An 18,002-nucleotide genomic window follows, 5' to 3' on the forward strand; every position below is an offset into this window, starting at 1 on the left:
TGAAAACAACCCAGATTTAATCACTTTATCAGAACAAGAAATACTTTACGGGTTTACTTAAGATCTTCCTCGTCGCCTTGGCTTAAACCGCTGCTTAATTGTTGCTAAACATTACATCTATACTGCGTCAAGAAGAGAAGAAGAGTATATTTTGGAAGCTTTTTCTCCATTTTGAAAAGTCGCCTTGAAATTGAAAAACATAAATCTAAGTTTCAAAAACGTTTTTGAGCTTTATATTTATATTTTATTTTTGTCTTTTTTCTACATTGTTATGTAGGTTATCAAGTGCGAGCAAGTAATGTGTAATTGTTCCTTTATTGTGCAGTAATTGCAGCTATAGTTTGTAAAATAAAGAGTTTTGTAAGTGTAATGTGTAATTGCAGCTTTGATGCGTAATTGTAATGCAGTACCGTTTTTTGTATTGTAGTACCGTATTGTAATGCAAGAAATGTCTACTGTAATTTAAAGTATGCACTCGTATTGTAAGTGGTGCTTTTCTGTTGTAATTAAAAGAAAGAACCGTACTCCACTCAGTCCAACTACTATAACTTATTTCAACTGAGTATACAAGATCTTTTACTAAGTTCTTGGCGACAATGTAAACTGTTCTAAAACATTTTCTGTTGATAAACTGGCGAGATCAGTCATCTCAATGCAGCAAGGCCACTAGAGCACATGTGATGAGAACGATGGCGCTGACCAGTTGCAGTGCGGCAGCATTGCACAGATCGCCGGAGCAACAGTCGATTTTACATTCTCCTTTGCCTTTACAGAAGTCAAAATCCTCGGTGGCATCGCATAAGGCAGCGGTTAAGCATCCTTTTTGAAAGCCTTCAACGATCAAACTGTCGCCTTTAACTTCTGAATAGGCTTTGAAACAGCGATCAAAAGCGGAACTAGGACAATCTATCTCTTTGTTGGCATCTGCACAGTCATCCCAATTTTTGGTGCTCATACAGTTGTAACATTTCAAAGCGTAACCTAAAGAAAAACATGTTATTTTTTAATTTCAATTTTCAAGCAGTTACCATAATCATTTATTCATGTCACAAGGAATTAGATATAATGATACAGCTAGCTAAAAAGTCGGGAGGTTGTAATACTGAACTAGGATTTAACTATTTTTACAATCGTATCACAAACTGAATAACGGGAAGACAAGCCCATCCAGTAACGACATGTGTAACGTTTAGTTTTCTCCACGGTTTTGTTGAACCACACCGGCTAATTTCCTAAAAACAGGTCAAACAACTGAAGAAGATGCCCAGAAAATGACTGTGACTTAAAAGACGTGCTATAAATTATTTTATCATGGGTAACCGCAAAACGCAACCTAGTCTCGGGGGAGTTATGTGGCAGTTTGTACAATGCCTCATTAGTGGGGTGTAGGTATATATATTGCGTTGTCTCCATTTATATTCATTCGAGTCATACGACCGCATCTTCGCCCTCTAAATTAAATACCCAAAGACTGAGGTTGATAAGCGTATTCGAGTATTTGCTTAACATGTTATTATATTATTATGTTATTTTGTTATTATATTATGTTATTAAATTGTACAAACAGATGTTCCGAGTTTTGTAAACTTTATAGTTGTTATTCGGTTGTACTGTTAGCTTTCGTTATTTCCAGTACTATATTGTTTGCGAAATTTATGTATTTGTGATTGTAAGACATAATTAAGAGGGTCGTACACGGCTCTATTACATGGTAAAAAAAATAAAGTGTCTTTATTGCAATTGATAAAATACATATCAACAGTAATAATTGTAAAAATATTAAAAAGAACCAAATACCGGAATAAGAATTAAAAAAAATAGTTACGATATATAAGAACTATATAAAAACTAAGAATTAATTGATAAATTATATCTAAAAGCTAATCTATTACTAAAACTATTCTTTAAACGCTCAGCTTTAAGAAGAGGAAATGCAATATTTCATGAAATTCTTCGCTGGTGGTGCAATCATTTTCCAATGAAAACAATCGCATTCTATCAGCTGGCTGAATCATAGCTATGCCTAGTGAGCACCTTCATGTGTTACATCTGACTCGTCCCCAGTCGTCTCTTATGCGAAAATAATGCAAGACGTGAAGGATGATGGGAAGATTGATTCCCTCCGTGTTCGGCAGTCGACTCAAGACGGACTCAAAAGACGACTGGGGACCAGTCAGGTGTTACATTTTTCTTCCCAATTAGCAAATACTCAGTTATCGTAGTAAAAAAATATTCGCACCAATGAAATACGCGGCATAGTCTTCACTAGTATTGTAGAACGCAACGAGGCAAACAACTGTGCCCAGAAGAACTCATCTGTGACCAAAAGCACGTGCAGTATAGTAAACCTCGTGCGTCCGGTTTCTGCACAGCGTGCTGACCGATGCTGCATTTGAAATTATAATTTTAAGAAAAATTCATCGACATGGGTTGGGTCTTAAAACTAAATAAAATATACATCGATATAATGATCTAATAACTTGCAGAAATCAGTGTCTCTTGAGCGACTTGTCGTTCTACGTTTTCAATTTTTCTTTCTGGTATTAAGGTGGTTACTGATTACTCGGGAATCACACTGCGCCTTTACATCATCGTGAAGAAGTTGAAACGAAAAAAGAGCGGGTAGGTAAAGCTGAACAGTGGCGACGTTTAAATTTTCTAAGAGAAACAAGCACTTTGCCTCTTTTTTGATCCTTTTATGTAAAGAGAACACATAGAAGTGAAGTGTTTCAATAGTGAGATGGTTGTTCCTACATTGGTGTAAGCACTGTATGTTATGGCGAATGCGAGGAACGTTCGTCTTTTTCCTCTTCGTAATTGCCACGCTTGGAACCAAACAAGAGCCATATATAAATGAAAATTTTTAAATGTTCATTTTTGTTATTTAAAAATAACAAAAAATCGATTCCGGATGATTCACAGGACGTATTAGATTGTGGACTTTTTCTGTCGTTTTCCGTTCAACCACCTTTTCTTGAAAAATGATCGCTTTACGCACCGCACAGTTCTCATTACTTGAAAAAAATGTGGGAAGACAGGAACACTATAACTCCCCCTATCCAGATTTCTGCATTAAAACGATCTCAAATATACGTGTTTGTGTGCGAAAAATAGCATTATTAATTAAGTACACAACGCACAACACAACACAACGTCGCTATGAAATACAAAACCACCGCCCGTGTGAACATCGCCAAACCTGAAAACATTAATCATTTGGTAGCTGTAGGAGAGCGAATAAAAAATTTAAAGTTGCAATAAAAGTGCCATTAGGGAACTTACTGATGGAGATGCAAAGAAGAAAAGAGAGGAGAAAAAGCGATTTCATCGTGATGAACTTAGGCGGCAATTTCTTCCCCTAGACACTCTTTTCTGTAAACGCTAGTGCTTGGTTTGGTGAAGGAGGAGAATTTAATCACTTTTTATTTACATCCTTAACAACTACTAGCCAATCAAATAACTGCATTCATCGGTCATGACAATTTTTCACCAATCAAATTCTTTGGGAGGGGTGTGTCGTTGTTAGCTGTAGGGTATCTTCGCGTGAGACTCTATTCCTTAAATAAAACTGAGGGAAAGCTGCTTCTGTGAATAACCGGGTGTGAATAATGCATAAATAATGTAAATACTCCGAGTTGTTTAGCTTTAGCACTGTGTGCATTTTGGCTGTAAAGCGATCAAGTCAAAACATGGCTGCCAAATAACGGACGGGTTCCAAACACAAAGCGAAATTAACAAAGAAATAATTGGGAAAAAAGAGCGAACTATAAAAGAAGAACACGAGAAAACTAAAATCACCTACAAAATTCTTAATATCTCATGTTGATATCTCTAAATATCTCATATCTCATGATCTAACTTACTCTTAAATATTTAGTGAATACATTTTTTTTTATTGTTTTTCGAGTCAGTGGTTTACCGGCGATTGAAAACAGGCCAGGATCAATAATAGATGCAAACGGCACAGCAGGAATGTGCTAGCTATTAATTCCGTATGAACGAGAAAGCTTTATCTGAGCCGAGCGTTTTAAATATAAACCGAAACACAGCAATGAAACGATAGAAACGGAAACATAGCGCAAGCAACTGGAAAAACAAATGCATTCTTGCTCCATTTGTTAGGCTTTGGGGTACGTTTTCTTCCCTCTTAGCATTTTTTGTAGGAATTCGATTCAGGGAAAATTTTGATGACTAATTTAGGATTCATTAGTTTAAATGTTGTTATAAATTTGACCTCTGGGAAACAACAGGTACAAGCCACTGTTCGGACAGGTTGAAGCCTCCCCGCTGACTAACATGTTAAAGGAAGCGTCCCTTTTGTCAAATGTCAATGTGAAAAAGATTAAGAGTGTGCCCGTGAGAGAACAGGGCAGAACCAGGTAACAAGTGATACAGCTCATATCACCGATCTCGCCCAAACTTAGCATAAATGTTGGGTATGGTGAGCTATTTACTGTGGCAAAACATTAACTCAAAATATTTTATTCCCTTCAAGTTATGGCACCTTTTGAAAAAATGGCCATTTTTCACTAATTTATGCATATTTAATTAGCTGACTTTGATTGACCAGTTCCACAAGAAAAAAAGACTTCTGAAAATAAAATTCACTGCGTTATATTCTGTGGTTATTAGGCTTTAAGTACAATAATTCACTTCAACCGTCTGATTTGATTTCTTCTCCTCAAACGGTCTTTTGGAAGGTACACATTTCGTACAGTTGGAAATAGCCTTTAACTAGTGCCCAATATCTTCCATGAGCAACAACTTATATACATTATTCTTACATGGGTAATGAAATCCATCATTAAACTTCACAAAAATGCCACAAAATGTCTGGGGACTTCAATATTTTATTAGTATTGAGGAACTAAACACACGTGACTTAACGATTTCTTGCTATTTCATCAAAATTCACCGAAACACAAAAGCCATTTATTTGCCTCAATTTGGCATAAAATCGGTACGAAATAGCTAATCAAGCACAAATCTATAGATAACAATCAAAATATTGGCGAAGAAAAGGCAGTTGGGACATTTTTCGGAGCGTTTTCAGAGCCATATAATTCGGCAATGTTGTGATAGCAAATGTAAAAATAGCAGCGAAAGATTTTCTTCACAAGCTCGCTCAATTCAACATTTAGGCACATCAAAGTTAAGAAACAAGAAAGTAATACTACATACATGCCACTTATCGACACACAGATGCTTTCTTTTGAAGAATTTGTTCTTCCTCGCTGCACTTCGATCCTTCGATCGATCTCAATTGACATGTACTGTTGCTTTGAGGCGCGATGAACTTAGCCAATACATCGTGGTTCATTCTTCGTGAAAGTTGTAAACAGGTTGTCAATAAAGTCATTCAAAGAGCTGTTCAAAGTTGACGGAAGGACACTTGTCTCAGCCAGTTTGCATGAAATAAATTTAACTGGAAAATAAACAGCCGCCATGTTGAATTTCTACCTTTGAGCCTGCCGTTTCAGTCAGCGGTACGGCCGTTCACTGGGTATCACGCGTCCATCACGCGTGACCACACGCGCGATCATTTGCTTTTCCTCCGCGAGTGTTCGTTGGATGCGTTTGTGATGAAAATGAGAATATTTTCAAATTGTCGTAGGGAAAACAATTTCCTCCGCTACAGCTTGACGTGTTTACCGCAATGTGATGCTGAACGAACTCTAGGGTGCTTACCATTTGTTGGAGAGAACCGGTTGGAATGACCACTGAAAAATGGAAAGGCTTCTTTCCAAAATAAGCAAACTAACCGAAATAGATGTCGCTTACCATTTGTAGCTCAGTTTCCTGTTATTTCTTTCCGTTGTTGGGAGACTTGAAGGATGGGAGACTAGAACTGGGAAACCTTACAAATGGTAATTAAATTTCTGACGTTCCGTCAATTTCCGAAGAGATTTTCCAGAAAAAAAACTGTTCCATTTGACTTTCACCGAAACAGAGTTCTTGATTTTTCTGTTCAACGGTCGGCATGCACGACAACCAAATCAAAATAATTGTTTATGTTCCAAAATGACGCTAAATGGCGGTATTAAACTGCTCCGACGTCTCGGCAATACTGCCTTTTTTGGGGTGGCACCCTGAAGAAGGCAGTATTGCCGAAACGTCGGAGCAGTTTTATACCGCCATTTAGCGTCATTTTGGAGCATAAACAATTATTTTTAGCATAAAAGACGCTACACAGTTAAACAAATCAAAATGTCAACGTCTCCCAGTTACTTTTCAGACATTTGTATTTTTTTATAGCTTTTCAAATTCCCCTCCCCTGGCGGAAATAGTGATTAATACCGCGCATAACGATTACATTTTTTGACCAAATTCCCCTACCCCTGGGGGCATAAATGGGGAAAAATGAATAACTCAGCAAAATTGGAGAATAACGTTTACCACGGGATAAATCACTATACGGTGGATAGCGAGGTAGGTTTTGTAATCGTTTCTTGCGCAAGTGCTTTAGTTGGGGGAGCGTCTGTGCTGAACTGAACAAAGTATTCACGTACGAAATGCCTTTAGCGACGCAGTCTATATGGCGCAGCAAATATATACATATATCTATAAAGGTGTGAATGTAGAGAGAGAAAACAACAAAGAATAAAACGGGTTTCCCTCGCGTTGACCTCGAAAAAGACAGAAGACTACCTGTGCTGGTTGAAACATTAGCTAATAAGTTTGGCCGTCTTGCGTAGTCCTAGTCTTGCAATAAATTTGTTAAAGAAATAAAAAACGCACCCGAGTGCATTGTTGAGTTATATAAGCACGCGGGAATTTTTAAGAACACGAGAGAAGTGCATAGAGAAGCACGAGGCGCAGCCGAGTGCTTCTCGCACTTCTCGAGTGTTCTTAAAAATTCCCAAGTGCTTATATAACTCAACAATGCACGAGGAGAAAGTTTTTTATTTCTTTTATGAAATGTTAAAGAAATTGCGCGCGCTAAAACTCGTGACGTAAGCAGCGTGCATTATAACTCGATAAAGCACGCGCGTGACGTATGCAGCGTGCTTTATTGAGCTATAATGAATTCAAACTGACCAATCACAGCGCGCGCAATTACTCGGACATTTTATAATTAGTTTTAATGCGGGGTTTAAGCACTCTACAAAAGTCTGCATTCGCGTCTTTGTAACTCACATAGCCACTTAAATTGAGTCGGTGATGAAGAAAATTATCATTTGAAGCCGCAATTCGTCACTTGCAATGTGGGCATTCAAGAGGAAAAATTTGTCCCCATAAAAGCCCTTTTCTAAAACAAAACTGCAGTAATGACGTTTATCGGTAAATGGACAGATGGAGAACTTTGTGGGATCCCGAAAAAGAGAGTGGGTACAAATTCAGTCTCCTAGCTACCAAAGTGTAATATAATATAGACGATTTAAACAGAAGGAATAGATGTACACAGGCCAGGCTAACAACCTGACCGCCATTTCTTCGAATGTCCATATTCACCCCCTCCCCCACCTCCTAAAAAAGACAGAAACAACAAAAAAAACAATAAACATACTACTTTTAACCTGATATAAGATGGAAAAACTTGCTCTGATTATTTAATGGTTTCCGACATTTCAGAGCTCAATTTCAGAGCATCAAAACCGATTGCATCGCATACATTACACTGCATCCAGTGTATTTCTCTTCAACTATTTATCAAAAAAATTCAATGGAGAAGTTGAAAAAAATTCTCACTTTTACAAGAAACGCACACTACTTATAAGGCTAAGATCAAGCCCCGGTTGTTCAGAGGGTAGATAACGCCATGCGCTACTTATTCCGACGAAAACAAACATTTGCGGAGGAAAAGCAAATGAACACGAGTGTGTATAGCTGTGTATAGCTGTGTTGGGCTATGTATAGGCGTGTATAGCTGTGTAGGGCTAGGCCATGTATCCCTTCTATGAATATCCCTATATAGGATTTAGTCAAACAACTATATGATGACTACACTACGTACTTGCCCCAGTGAACGGCCGTACCGCTGACTGAAACGGCAGGCTCAAAGGTAGAAATTCAACATGGCGGCTGTTTATTTTCCAGTTAAATTTATTTCATGCAAACTGGCTGAGACAAGTGTCCTTCCGTCAACTTTGAACAGCTCTTTGAATGACTTTATTGACAACCTGTTTACAACTTTCACGAAGAATGAACCACGATGTATTGGCTAAGTTCATCGCGCCTCAAAGCAACAGTACATGTCAATTGAGATCGATCGAAGGATCGAAGTGCAGCGAGGAAGAACAAATTCTTCAAAAGAAAGCATCTGTGTGTCGATAAGTGGCATGTATGTAGTATTACTTTCTTGTTTCTTAACTTTGATGTGCCTAAATGTTGAATTGAGCGAGCTTGTGAAGAAAATCTTTCGCTGCTATTTTTACATTTACTATCACAACATTGCCGAATTATATGGCTCTGAAAACGCTCCGAAAAATGCCCTAACTGCCAATCTTCGCCAATATTTTGATTGTTATCTATAGATTTATGCTTGATTAGCTATTTCGTACCGATTTTATGCCAAATTGAGGCAAATAAATGGCTTCTGTGTTTCGGTGAATTTTGATGAAATAGCAAGAAATCGTTAAGTCACGTGTGTTTAGTTCCTCAATACTAATAGAATATTAAAGTCCCCAGACATTTTGTGGCATTTTTGTGAAGTTTAATGATGGATTTCATTACCCATGTAAGAATAATGTATATAAGTTGTTGCTCATGGGAGATATTGGGCACTAGTTAAAGGCTATTTCCAACAGTACGAAATGTGTACCTTCCAAAAGACCGTTTGAGGAGAAGAAATCAAATCAGACGGTTGAAGTGAATTATTGTACTTAAAGCCTAATAACCACAGAATATAACGCAGTGAATTTTATTTTCAGAAGTCTTTTTTTCTTGTGGAACTGGTCAATCAAAGTCAGCTAATTAAATATGCATAAATTAGTGAAAAATGGCCATTTTTTCAAAAGGTGCCATAACTTGAAGGGAATAAAATATTTTGAGTTAATGTTTTGCCACAGTAAATAGCTCACCATACCCAACATTTATGCTAAGTTTGGGCAAAATCGGTTATATGAGCTGTATCACCTGTTGCCTGGTCCTCTTATGGACACACTCTTAATATTATGAGTTTGTTATAAAGTGTACGCGCATCGAGATCGAATTGGAATTTTCAGGTTTTGCTTTTATGAAGGGAGGAAAACTGGGCCGGAGTGATGTACTAAGCCCACACTGCCCAATCCCCAAGCCTAGTTGACTGATAGTGGATGTTTTGTGTTCTCACGCTATTAATTTGTTTTGTTTTTCTTAGAGGTCATTACCTCAGTTTCCCTTGGTCCAAGAAGGTTACAAATATCATGGCAAAGTATCAATAATGTAACCTCAACAAAAACCTTTATTGTAGATAATTGACATACAAAAAGCAAAATTGGCACACTTATTTCAACTAAGTCAAGCCAAACTAAAACCGGAACTTACAAAAAGCAAAACTGGCACACTATTTGAACTAAGTAAGCAAGATCATTTACAAGTAAAACTAAAACAAAAACTTTTTCTGCTGATTAACTGGCGAGGTCACATCAGTCATCTCAGTGCAGCAGGGCCACCAGAGCACTGGCGATGAGAACGACGGCGCTAACCAATTGTATTGCAGCAGCATTGCACAGATCCCCAGAGCAACAGTCGATTTTACACTCTCCTTTGCCTTTACAGAAGTCGATCTTGTCGGTGGCATCGCATAGGTCAGCGGTAAAGCATCCTTTTTCAAAGCCCTCAATAGAAGCTCCTTCGGTTTTGACATTGGCATAGCCCTTGTAACAGCGATCATAACTGGCAGGACAGTCCATCTCTTTCTTGACATCCTCACAGTCATCCCAACTTTTGGTGCTCACACAACGGTAACATTTCAATCCATATCCTGGGAGGAAAACAATTGAGAAAATTATACCATCATTTCTTTCCACATAAATAATTTTTAATGAACGTTTTAACTGTAGGCAACGTTTCAATTACAAATTAACAGTATAAAACTTAAATGAAATCAGCTTAGAGAGTTGCTTCAAATAACTCAAGAGGGTGACAGCTAGCGCGACATTTGTCATTAAATATATACGTTTTACCAACTTTGTGTTCATCGAATGTTGTTACCAAAATTGCATGGGCGTTAGGCACACTTATGGGATAAGTAGTATCCTAAACTACAAATAAAAATTTTGAAAAAAGCGGCACGAGTGTCTTTGTGATTTTATAGTAAGTTACAGTTTCCCCTCACCCTCTCTTGAACTTCATCGAAACTTAAAACTGCGGCTCGAAACTTGAATGTCAAACCAACACAAGCCGAGTTAGAAAACTGTAGTAATTTCTTCTTAGATGTCTTCGTGGATTCATATCACAATGAAAATGCTTTTCTTCTTAGAAAGGTTCCGTGAAATGGTGTCCAAAAACGTCTCACTGAACTAACAACTTCTAAATAACTTACAACTAGGGTTGGTAATAGCTGTTGTTTACTTTCTGAAGCTAGCAGCTAAATTATGGTCGTTTTACCGCTAATACAATACAATACAATACAATACAATACAATACAATACAATACAATACAATACAATACAATACAATACAATACAATACAATACAATACAATACAATACAATACAATACAATACAACAACTTTATTTAAACACGGTAAAAAAAGTTTAAAGCTAAAAGCTTGTGGGGCCGTGTACAAATTAAAAATTTAAAAAGACATATAAAAAGACATCCTAATATTGAGAAGATACCGCTGTGAGTCATAAACGGCAGGTTTGGAACAATCGGAATTTTTCCGTAAATATATATTTTTCAAAATAGCTGATCGAATATAACAGAACTAGCCAACAACATAAAAACTTCCAACTCCGGAATCAATACTTATGGCACTGGCTATAAGGTAAATACTAAACATGATATTTTCTTTCATTTCCACGACAAATAACATATGAGGGTGCAAATCGGTCTAATTAAAACATACTCGTTTTAATTCTCTGCATCAAATGATTCAGATTGTTCTTATTTAAGCGAAGTTGGGACGCAAGTCTAGCGACAAATTGTTTGTTTTTTGGCAAACGCTCCACGCCTTGTTAAGCCGCTATATATATATTGAACAGTCCAATCCACCTCCAAGTAATATAATTTTTGAAAGAAATGTAGCGCTGAAAATTCAATTATTTCGTGTAAAACATATTATGAACAGTATTTTGTACTGAGATAATGTACAGTGCTGAAAGCGTGGTCCTGCATTTTCAGTTGCGTTCGGTACACTTGAAAAAGGCACATGCTTTCGCACATCTACCAACAACAAGCTCAGACGTACCGAATTACGGTGTTTACTTTGCGCTGGGCTATTCGCCTTAACAAGAGCAAAACTATCATCAACTCTTCTCGGTTATTAGTGGAAATATTCAAATTTTCTCCCTCTTTTCGCGTACTGCCCATCGTCTAAGCTGATCGGTATGTTCGTCAACCAAAATATACAAAAACGTAAAATACATTCTCAATTTGCGCGAAGACATGAACAACCTTGCTTAAACTGTTACACCCCAAAATCAGTCATATGGGTTGTTCCTCATTTTTCTCAGTTTCTTGCCCTCGCGCGTCGCATGTCCACGTGGATAAAAAATTCTCACACGCGCGCGTGGTCCCCTAATCCACTGAACTTGTTGGTCTACTGTTGTTTGAAATCTAGTACTGATTCTCAAGTTCATTTTCAAATCCTATCCACTTGTATTAACATGTTATCGTGTTCGCTCGGTTTGTTTCATTTACTGTTTTACCTACTTCAAAATGTGATCCGACTCCTTCTTCCTCTTGATAATCTGGTGTGATTCATTTTAACGTTATGTGTCACAATTATTGCCGTGGGGTTTTCAGACATGTTTAGAATCCAACGACATTTTTCCGTCGTACGCGTACACGACAATCGCAAGAAAAGTACAATACTCCACAACAACGAGCCAATCAACCGATTTACCGATCATGACAATTATTTACCAATTAGCTTCTTTGGGAGTGTTTGCCATTGTCAGCACGACGTTGCGTGAGATTCCATTCCTAGAAAGAGAAAGCTGCTTCTGAGAATTATGCATGAAACATGCAAATACAGAATTGTTTATCTTGAGAAGCATGGGCAGTTTGAAAATTAACCAAGCGAAGAAGTCAAAACATGGCAATCTGAAAAAAAAAACCGGGTTCCAAAACACAAAGCTTAATAACGAAAAGGCTAGAAAAAAGGAAAGAGCAAACTAAGCAAGAAGAAATAGAGAAAGCTATAATCATTGAGAAAATGCTGTTCGCATATCTTATGATCGCAGTTTCTTTATTTACTTCATACATTTTTTAATTGCTCTTCGAGGTAATGGTTTACCCATTGGAAACCGTCCAGGATAGAAACAAATGGTACAGCAAGGATGTGTTAGCTATTAATTCTGTATGAAGGAGAAAGCTGTACGTTATCTCAGCCGAGCGTTTCAAATTTAAACCGAAACACGGCAATGAAACCATAAATATGTAAACCTAATAAGGAAACCAACCAGAAAGAAAAAATGCATCATGATTTGCCCAGTTTGTTAGGCTTTTAATTTGGGGAACCGTTTCCTTCCCTCTTTAATAGCATTTTTTGTACGAATTCAACAGTTTTTTTTGTGGACGCCTACTTTGATGGGTTCTTTCTTGCTGTTTTCCTACTTTTTTTTAAACTGATTGAATAGTATACCTTTGACTTTTTCATTTAAAAGAGGCTCTCAAAGACTTCCTAACCTTAAAATTTGTTATAGATACGATTAATTCGTAATTGGACCTAGCCCGTCCGCGCAACGGCGCCCAAAAGCTTGTTTCGATACCCCAAGGTTTGCAAGGATCTATGTATTCATATCTGATTGGCTAGTTTCATATTACTTTCATTACTCTCAAACGCGCATTTGTTTTGCGATCACGATGACATGCAGTCTTTCTTTGTTTTTCCCGTGCAAACAGAATGTCGGATTTCTGAAGATAGCTTGCAAAGAGCGTTCAAAGTACCCTGCGTAACAGTCAATTCCTCTCCCAGCTCACGAAGCAAGCGAAGGAAACCGTTAGAGTGCACCTTGACTGCTACACAGACTTCTTTCAAAGCTGTAAAAAAGCAGTTTGAAATTGATCGTCTTCGAAATAAACAGGAAGCTCGCTGCGGGAATTTCTTGGAGGTCACAATGCATTTGTGAATTGCACTATTGCAGCGGATGTCCTCGTCATTTTTCTTCGGAACACAGACAGACTACGACTCTGTATCCTGGTGCAGATATACTAGCTTTTGGTCGATTCATCAAAGATGTTCCACTCTCGATATATAATTATGTTTTCATCCCGTCATTCGAAATAAATTTAGTTTTAGCTAAGCGTGTCTTGCGTGACCAGTTTTGGTTTTGATTTTGTCCAATGGTAAGCGTGTTTAAAAGTAATATGAAACTAGCCTCGTGCAAACAATATGCAGTCGGAATTTCCTACCGTTTTCCCAAGAATTCTCGATCGAAATATCAAGCGATTTCCGAATTTCAGGCTTCTATATTGAATTGTATATTTTACCTCAACATGGCAGCACATAACACAGCCTGTAATACAAAGCATTCGGCGACGGAAGTCCGTCGGTAAGAAATTCTGACTGCCGTGTATATAGTTTTAAAAAAAACCGTGCCCGTGAGTCAAGATTTTAATAGTGTACCGAAGCTAGGAAAATTCATACGCTACAAAACCAAAGCATTTTTCAGAATCGCTCAGCATTTCTAGACAAAGATCGATCAGAGGGTTTGTGGATATTATTCCATGAGAGTTTACTCCATGCCGGAACACGAATATTTCTAAGGGCCTGTTTACATGATTCCGGAATAACTTTCATTTCGGAACAAGTTCATTACATTCCCATATATTTCTCTCATTCCGGAATGACTTGTGCGGGAGCGAAATTTCGTCTCGGTATCATGTAAACAGATACAGAGAAATATATGGGGATGGAATGAACTCGTTCCGGAATAAAAGTCATTTCCGGAATTATGTAAACAGGCCCTTAGAAGCATTGCAAAAACTAATTTCCATTACTTCTGAATCCAAAGAGCAAAGATAAGACAAAATTATCTGGAGTAATAGGTTTATTAGAATTGATGGATCCTCAGTCTATCACAAGCAGTGGCACGAAGCTGGCATTACTAAAATTAGCGATATTTTTCTGAGGCGACTCCTTCTTAACTTTAATAAAGAATAATAATTTTTCGAATTATTATGGCCTTTGCCACGCTATCCCTCAAAAATGGAATAACCAATTAAAAGGTAAAAGCGAACCCTAAACAACAATCATGAACAAAGATACCGATAGTTAAAATTTCTTGCAAAGTTGCATCCAGCTGTTTGTGAAAATGAAATTTGAAAAACCTACAGTGAAGAGAATGATTTACTAAGCTGCACTAGACTTGCTAATTTTCAGTTTAAGATCATCCTGCATCATATTTTGCCCACTAATGCCACTCTTTACAGCAATTGGCTCGTTCAGCAAGAGCAATGTCACCTTTGTAACGTAAAACAGACCTTGAAACACATTTTTGTAACTTGCCCTTTTGTGCAGACTTTTTGGTCTCAATTTGCTCTCTGGTGAAATAGAAACAACCCATATTTAATCACTTTATCAGAACAAAAAAAAATAATTTACGTGTTCACTAAAGATCTTCTCCGTCGCCTTGGCTTAAACCTCTGCTTAATTATTGCTAAAAGTTACATCTATACTGCGTCAAGAAGAGAAGAAGAGTATATTTTGGAAGCTTTTTCGCCACTTTAAAAAGTCACCTTGAATTTGAAAAACATAAATCTAAGTTTCAAATACGCTTTTGAGCTTTATATTTATATTTTATTTTTTGTCTTTTTGCTAAATTGTTATATAGGTTATCAAGTGCGAGCAAGTATAATAATGTGTAATTGTAGCTTTATTGTGCAGTAATTGCAGATATAGTTTGTAAAATAAAGAGTTTTGTCAGTGTAATATTGTAATTGCAGCTTTAATTGTAGTAACGTATTGTGATGCAAGGAATGCACTCGTATTGTAAGTGGTGCTTTTGTGTTGTAATTAAAAGAAAGAACCGTACTATTACTTATTTCAACTGAGTATACAAGATCTTTTAACAAGTTCTTGGCGACAATGCAAACTGTTCTGAAAAATTTTCTTCTGATAAACTGGCGAGATCAGTCATCTCAATGCAGCAAGGCCACTAGAGCGCATGTGATGAGAACGATGGCGCTGACCAGTTGTAGTGCGGCAGCATTGCACAGATCGCCAGAGCAACAGTCGATTTTACATTCTCCTGTGTCTTTACAGAAGTCAAAATCCTCGGTGGCATCGCATAAGGCAGCGGTTAAGCATCCTTTTTGAAAGCCTTCAATGGTTCCACTGTCGCTTTTGACTTCTGAATAGGCTTTGAAACAGCGATCAAAAGCGGAACTTGGACAATCTATCTCTTTGTTGGCATCTGCACAGTCATCCCAATTTTTGGTGCTCATACAGTTGTAACATTTCAAGGCGTAACCTAAAGAAAAACATTTTCTTTTTTAATTCCAATTTTCAAGCAGTTACCATAATCATATATCCAAGTCACAAGGAATTAGATATAATGATACAGCTAGCTTAATACTTGGGAAGTTGTAACACAAGACTTCGATTTAACTATTTTTTACGAAAATAACTAGTAATACGTGACTCGCAGGGCCTCGCGAAGCTCTGGGTTGGGGAGGGGGGGGGGGGGTGTTATAAATAAGGAGTGGATTATTCGAAGTTGAACATTAATTGAATTGTACATATTCAATTTTTCACAGTAGGCAGGAAGATATATTTGTTAGAAATTTAATTTCAACGGGCATGGCCGCGACACCCTCGTTCCCAGGGTCTACTCCGCTTTAAAGATGGTGGCTTTTTCTGGTTCGTAAAGAGGTATAAAGCGTTGGGAAGCGCAGGCTATTTTCAAAATCATCGACAAATTATTGGATAGTCGCATTTTGGACATTTATTTGATGGCATAAAAAAAAAAAGAAGAACGAACGGCAGGAGGATTCGAACCCTCCGCCCGCGCGCCCCTGATGGCCATGAAAGGTTTATAGCCTGAATAGGCGTTGAAGGAGTATTATGTGGAAATCAATGTAATTTTAATCCGAAAAGAAAAACGATAAAAATGAAAGGCTCAGGATTCGAACCCACAAAAAAAAAGAAAGAAAAAAAAGAAAAAAAAAAAAACCCTAGCCGGATTCGAACCCCCGACCTAAGGTCCGAAGATCTGATTTCAAGTTCGACGCCTTACCATTAGGCCACCAGCGCGCGGCGGCCTTGTGACGTCATTTCCGCCACACACCAAGCTCACAAATATATATAGAAATATATATGACCGTAAACTCCACACGAGATTTCATCCCGCCTGATCCCTTTGAGGGACAAAATTATACACCCCGCTACGCTCGGCCTTCGGCCTCGCTTCGCGAGGAATAATACAAACTGAATAACGGGAAGACAAGCCCATTCAGTAAAGACATGTGTAACGTTTAGTTTTCTCCACGGTTTTGTTGAACCACATGGGCTATCTTCCTAAAAAAACAGGTCAAACAACTGAAGAAAATGCCCAGAAAATGACTTCGACTAAAAAGACGTGCTATAAATGAATTTATCATGGGTAACCGCAAAACGTAACCTAGTCTCGGGGGAGTTATGTGGCAGTTTGTACAATGCCTCATTAGTGGGTCGTAGGTATATAAAGTTAAAAAATATGAGCTTTCGGCTATTTTACTATAGCCTTTGACGAATGTAAAAAAGATAAAGCGCGTGGTTGGAAATATATACAAGGGAGGGTGTGAAAATAATTAAAAACTAAAATACAATAGAAGTGTAAAAAGCTAAAAAAGGACAAAAATAGACAAATTAAGAATTACAATAAGATAGAATATTGTCTTGGTAACGGTTTGGAGTTATTGTCTGCGCCGACAGTTTTGGCAGTGCCAAGATTCTAGTGTTCTTCGAATGCGGTAATTGCCTTTGTCTATCACGGTAGCGCCATCAAAGTCAATTGAGTGATTATTTTGCCAAGCATGGTTAGCAACGTTCGAGCCTCTCGTATAATTTTTAAGATTTCGTTGATGTTCCTTTCTTCGGGTTTTAAAACATCTGCCCGTTTCTCCTACGTAACTCCAACAGCAGTCAGCGCACGGAATTTTGTAAACAACATTACATTGGAGATCCAGGGGCTGCCTGAATTTAGGAGAAGGGAATTCTTGTAGCAGGGTTTTAGCTGGTTTGCTTACTACACGGATGTCATTTTTACGAAGTAACCTGGTGAGAGGTTCAGTCAATCCGCGGATATAGGGAAGACATGCGAAACCCAGGGATGTGTCAGATGGATCGGCCCATTTGAAGAACATGGACACCAATTCTTCTGGGGGAGGAGTTGTCGGGGCTGACTTCTTTTCTAATATGTTGGAAATAACTGTTGGTGGGTAGCCGTTGGCTTTCAATGCTTCCGTAACGTGACTAGTCAGCACGGCCTCGACCCTCCTATTCCGTGCAGCCAACCTACCTAGCACTTGTGAAGGTAAAGCACGCGAGACTAGTCACGTTAATTATTTTCACACCCTCCCTTGTATATATTTCCAACCACGCGCTTTATCTTTTTTACATTCGTCAAAGGCTATAGTAAAATAGCCGAAAGCTCATATTTTTTAACTTTTTAAACCAGAGAACGCTATTTTACACTTTTAAATAATCATTTGGTAGCTGTAGGAGAGCGAATAAAAAATTTAAAGTTGCAATAAAAGTGCCATTAGGGAACTTACCGACGGAGATGCAAAGAAAAAAAGCGAGGAGAAAAAGCGATTTCATCGTGATGAACTCAAGCGGCAATCTCTTCCCCTCGACACTCTTTGCTTTAAACGCTAGTGCTTGGTTTGGTAACTTGTGGAGGAGAATTTAGTCTTTTTTAATTTACTT

At 37.9% G+C, this 18,002-nt stretch overlaps 2 protein-coding genes across 3 annotated transcripts; both read right to left on the bottom strand.

Moving 5' to 3' along the window:
- On the bottom strand, positions 1 to 3,388 carry LOC144644859 (uncharacterized). The gene is made up of 2 exons (XM_078504408.1): positions 3,283 to 3,388; positions 1 to 981 (listed from the first exon to the last, which is right to left on the bottom strand). The coding sequence occupies exons 1-2, from the start codon at positions 3,326 to 3,328 to the stop codon at positions 650 to 652; spliced, it is 378 nt and encodes a 125-aa protein (XP_078360534.1). The 5' UTR covers positions 3,329 to 3,388; the 3' UTR covers positions 1 to 649.
- Positions 3,389 to 9,357: 5,969 nt separating this feature from the next.
- Positions 9,358 to 18,002, bottom strand: LOC144644860 (uncharacterized). 2 transcript variants are annotated; one of them, XM_078504410.1, is made up of 2 exons: positions 17,849 to 17,982; positions 9,358 to 9,904 (listed from the first exon to the last, which is right to left on the bottom strand). In XM_078504410.1, the coding sequence occupies exons 1-2, from the start codon at positions 17,892 to 17,894 to the stop codon at positions 9,576 to 9,578; spliced, it is 375 nt and encodes a 124-aa protein (XP_078360536.1). In that variant the 5' UTR covers positions 17,895 to 17,982; the 3' UTR covers positions 9,358 to 9,575. The 2 variants fall into 2 exon arrangements, with proteins under 2 accessions (XP_078360536.1, XP_078360535.1); XM_078504409.1 differs by lacking the exon at positions 9,358 to 9,904 and adding an exon at positions 14,125 to 15,564 and having other exon boundaries at positions 17,849 to 18,002.

This window comes from Oculina patagonica, chromosome 2, assembly GCF_052425735.1.
Source record: "Oculina patagonica isolate OP01 chromosome 2, crgOcupat, whole genome shotgun sequence".
NCBI classification, from domain to species: domain Eukaryota; kingdom Metazoa; phylum Cnidaria; class Anthozoa; order Scleractinia; family Oculinidae; genus Oculina; species Oculina patagonica.